The sequence below is a fragment of the Dasypus novemcinctus genome, chromosome X (assembly GCF_030445035.2).
Source record: "Dasypus novemcinctus isolate mDasNov1 chromosome X, mDasNov1.1.hap2, whole genome shotgun sequence".
NCBI lineage: Eukaryota > Metazoa > Chordata > Mammalia > Cingulata > Dasypodidae > Dasypus > Dasypus novemcinctus.
The window spans coordinates 29712903-29716399 of record NC_080704.1 but is presented as its reverse complement, the minus strand read 5'-3'; the positions used below and the strand labels follow the sequence as shown (position 1 = coordinate 29716399).

Below are 3497 nucleotides of genomic sequence, written 5' to 3'. Positions count from 1 at the left end.
GTCTTTAATCCCAAGAGACAGCTTAGAACAGGGGTTCTTAACCAGAGGTCCATGGGCCACCAAGGGTTTTAGGGGGTCCATGAGCTTGAATTGAAAAAATCAACTTATTTTTCTGACCTCTAAAGGAAATCTTGCATTTCCTTCACTTATGAATGTATGCAATAAATCAATTACAGTAGTATTCATTTCATCTGACTGGCAAAAGAGTCCGTGGAACAAAAAAGGTTAAGAACTCCTGTCCTAGAAGGAAGTGTGAGTGGCTCATCTGCCCACAAATGCCTGTGGCCTCTCAAAGCTTAAAAGAGGGTGAGTGGATGTGGCTTAACCGATAGAGCATCTGCCTACCATAGAGGAATTCTAGAGTTCAAACCCAGGGCCTCCTGACCAGGGTGGTGAGCTGGCCTGTACACAGTGCTGCGTCGTGCAAGGAGTGCCATGCCGCACAGGGATGCCCCTGCGTAGGGGTGTCTCACACGCAAGTAATGTGCCCCGCAAGGAGAGTCACCCCGCGCAAGAAAAGTGTAGCCCACCCAGAAGTGACGCCACACGGAGAGCTGATGCAGCAAGATGATGGCACAAAAAGAGACTGAGAAGTCCGATGCCACCGAGAATGTAAGCAGACACAGAAGAACACACAGCGATGGACACAAGAGAGCAGACAATGGCGGGAGGGGGGAGGAGAAATAAATAAAAATCTTAAGAAAAAGAAAAGCTTACAAGAGGGAAAGGATTTGGGTGGTCCTCTCCTAGTCCTCAGGGACCTCATCTTGTCTTCTGGCTCTACCTAGAAATCCTCAGGTTATCTGTCAATGCATATATAGATGGTCATTTTCTGATTGGATTTTCTCTCTTTCTTTCTTTATTCTTACCTCTCATGTATTTCAGTCTTCTCATGGTTCTGGCTATCAATTCGAATCCAGGAGTTTGGGCACAGAGTTCTTTTTATTCCCTGAGATATATTCTGGAGTAGTGAGAAGAAAAGTCAGCCTTGTAAGCACTATCTTGTAGGACTGTCGGGATATAGCTAAGACAGAGAAAGCGCATGGCAGAATGACTGGCAAATATTGGGTCTTTAATGAATGACAGCATGTGATAATTGGGACCTCAGGAAATACCACCCTCCCATCGAAGATGATTTTGATATTACTTTTGTTTATACTTTTCAATCCAGTATATATCAGGGGATATGTAATGCGAAAGGACAATCCTGAATAAATAAGCAAAGTCAGACGTATAACTTTTAATTGTCCATAAAGAATAGAAGAAATAAGGCAAACTGTGAATTGAACACCTTTTATTTTATTAAGTTTTTTTTTTCCATTTTGTGGTGACAACTATTTTACTGTGAGGTTCTTTCATATTTTCACAAAAACCCCTACTCCATGCCATGTTATCTAGTTCAGGATCATAAAGAAAATATTGAAAGGCTTTAAAATTTGTTTTACAAATACCAAAGCTCTACATCTTAAACCTAATAAATATCATTAATGTGAGTACATTGCCATTCATAGACTTATATCTGAAAGCAAAATAAACCTGTATTTAAAGGAACCACATCTGAACAATACCAGAGAGAGAGAGAGAGAGGAACTTACAAGTTACCCATGTATTAACAGAACAGGAACACAAAGAAGATATACACTTTGTTCCCTCCATCCCAGCTCAGCCACCACTCCTGAGAATGTTGACAGCCCTTTTCAACCCCAAAGTGAAGAACCGGCCTCGGACTTCACTTCCTGTGGAAGGAGCTGCTGGCCGAGGGCCGGGCCCGACGCCTGACCAGGGTGGTCAAGCTAGCCCTGCCTGGAATTCCGGCTGCAGCCCTCTCCTGCTCATCCCTCAAAGCCTCTTCATACAGGACAGGGAAGGAACTGGGGACCGTATCATTGATCTTGGCCAAAACCTCCAGGACTTTCATCTTGGTGGTTTCGGCATGGGCCCTGGAACCCCACAGGAATTCATAGCATGGAGGATCGCTGCGGGGCACCTGCCGGTACTCCAGGTACTTTTCCTGCACCAAATCTTCGGTGAGGAGCTGATGGGGCTCCCCAAAGATTAAGTGCTTCCTCCCAGCAAATACCCCCAAGGCATTGAGGAACTCCCAGACCTCCTCCTCAGTGGCACGGTTCCCCTTCATGAAGATCACGGCCAGGAGAGTCATCAGGAGACCCGTCTTGGGCAAGTCCCCCCCACCACCCAGACTGCCCTCAGTGGTGAGGTCCAATTTGCTGATGAGCAAATAGGACTGACCACTGGGGTCCACTTCCTTCAGTTCAAGGCCAAACACCAGCTCCAGGCGCAAAGTCGCTCTTCGGAGGATCTCAGGGAACTGATCCCTGTACTTCCTGTTGACGATCTTCAGCATGGCTGCCTTGCTGATGGGCTCTTTGCTCTTAAACCTCTCGATCAGGAACGCCACCAACATACTCGCCTTCCTGGTCAGAGGATCTCTGCGGTAGCTCTCCATGGGGCCCGCGGCCTGAGAGGGACCTGGGTGTGTCTCCTCAGGGCACCTGGCACCATCATCGACTCTTAGGCTAGCAAAAGCTTTAGTGGGAGTGGTGGGAGATGGGGACCTGCGAGGCCCCTGGGGCCTGCCAGCAGCAGGGGAGCTCTGGGGAGTACCCCCAGAAGGAGGAGAGGAGGGGGGAGTGGTAGGAGATGGGGGCCTGCCAGCAGCAGGGGAGCTCTGGGGAGTACCCCCAGAAGGAGGAGAGGAGGGGGGAGTGGATGCCTCCTCCTCGGCTGCAGGGGCCTGAGCGGCCTGGAGACCCGGGGTCTCACCGTGGGCCTGGCGGCGTTTCTCACGGGCACGGAGCTTACTCTTCTGGCCGCGAGGCATGGTGGACCTGCTGGGGAGAAGAGGCAGGAATGTGGGCTGGAGGGTAGGGCAGGGGCTGTGCGCCCACTGCGCCAGGGCGGGTGAGGCACGTGCTCACGGTCGGGAGGAAGATAAGCTCCTGGCCTGTATGGAAACGAACCTCGAGGTTCCTTGAGGTCACGGCTCTAGGAACGCACGAGGCTGCTGTGCTGATCCGCCTGTCCCCTGAGGACCCTGTGGAAGGAATTGGAGTCTGTCTCAGGCTGCAGCCTGCCAGCAGGTGACAGCAAGGGTCTGGCCAGGCCCTCTCTGCTGAGCTGCAGGGTGCGTGTGCGTGCGCGTGTGCGGAGGTCCTCTGGTGCCCCGGACAGGCCCATCCTCTCGAGTGTCGGCGGGATCGGGGACCCTTCCCCTCTGCTGCTCGGATGCTGACATCTCCACGTCTCCTTGGAGCACGCCAGGCGGAAGCCAAGAGGCAGCTCAGCCCACACCGCGGCAGGGGCACCCTTAGAGCGAGGGCCCCACCTCCCTGGATCTCTGGGTGCAGCAGCGGGCCCAGCTCAGCCTGCCTGGGCCTCCCAGGGCCGCCCCAGCCCTGCGGCGGGGCTTGGCGCCCCCCCCCTTCACTCGGGGTCCCCTCCTCGGCTCCATCTGGGATGTCTTCTGAGGACCGGAG

The 3497-nt window shown here is 52.6% G+C and overlaps 1 protein-coding gene across 1 annotated transcript; it reads right to left on the bottom strand.

The window, feature by feature from the left end:
- Nucleotides 1-1334: 1334 nt before the first annotated feature.
- Nucleotides 1335-3058, bottom strand: LOC101421137 (melanoma-associated antigen B1-like). Its single transcript, XM_058291074.1, has 2 exons — nucleotides 2982-3058; nucleotides 1335-2852 (listed from the first exon to the last, which is right to left on the bottom strand). Exon 2 carries the CDS (start codon nucleotides 2840-2842, stop codon nucleotides 1730-1732), a length of 1113 nt encoding a protein of 370 aa, XP_058147057.1. The 5' UTR covers nucleotides 2843-2852; nucleotides 2982-3058; the 3' UTR covers nucleotides 1335-1729.
- Nucleotides 3059-3497: the final 439 nt, after the last annotated feature.

Excerpts from the sequence above, each read along its gene's own strand:
- LOC101421137 (XM_058291074.1), bottom strand. The coding sequence starts at position 2,842 with ATGCCTCGCGGCCAGAAGAGTAAGCTCCGTGCCCGTGAGAAACGCCGC.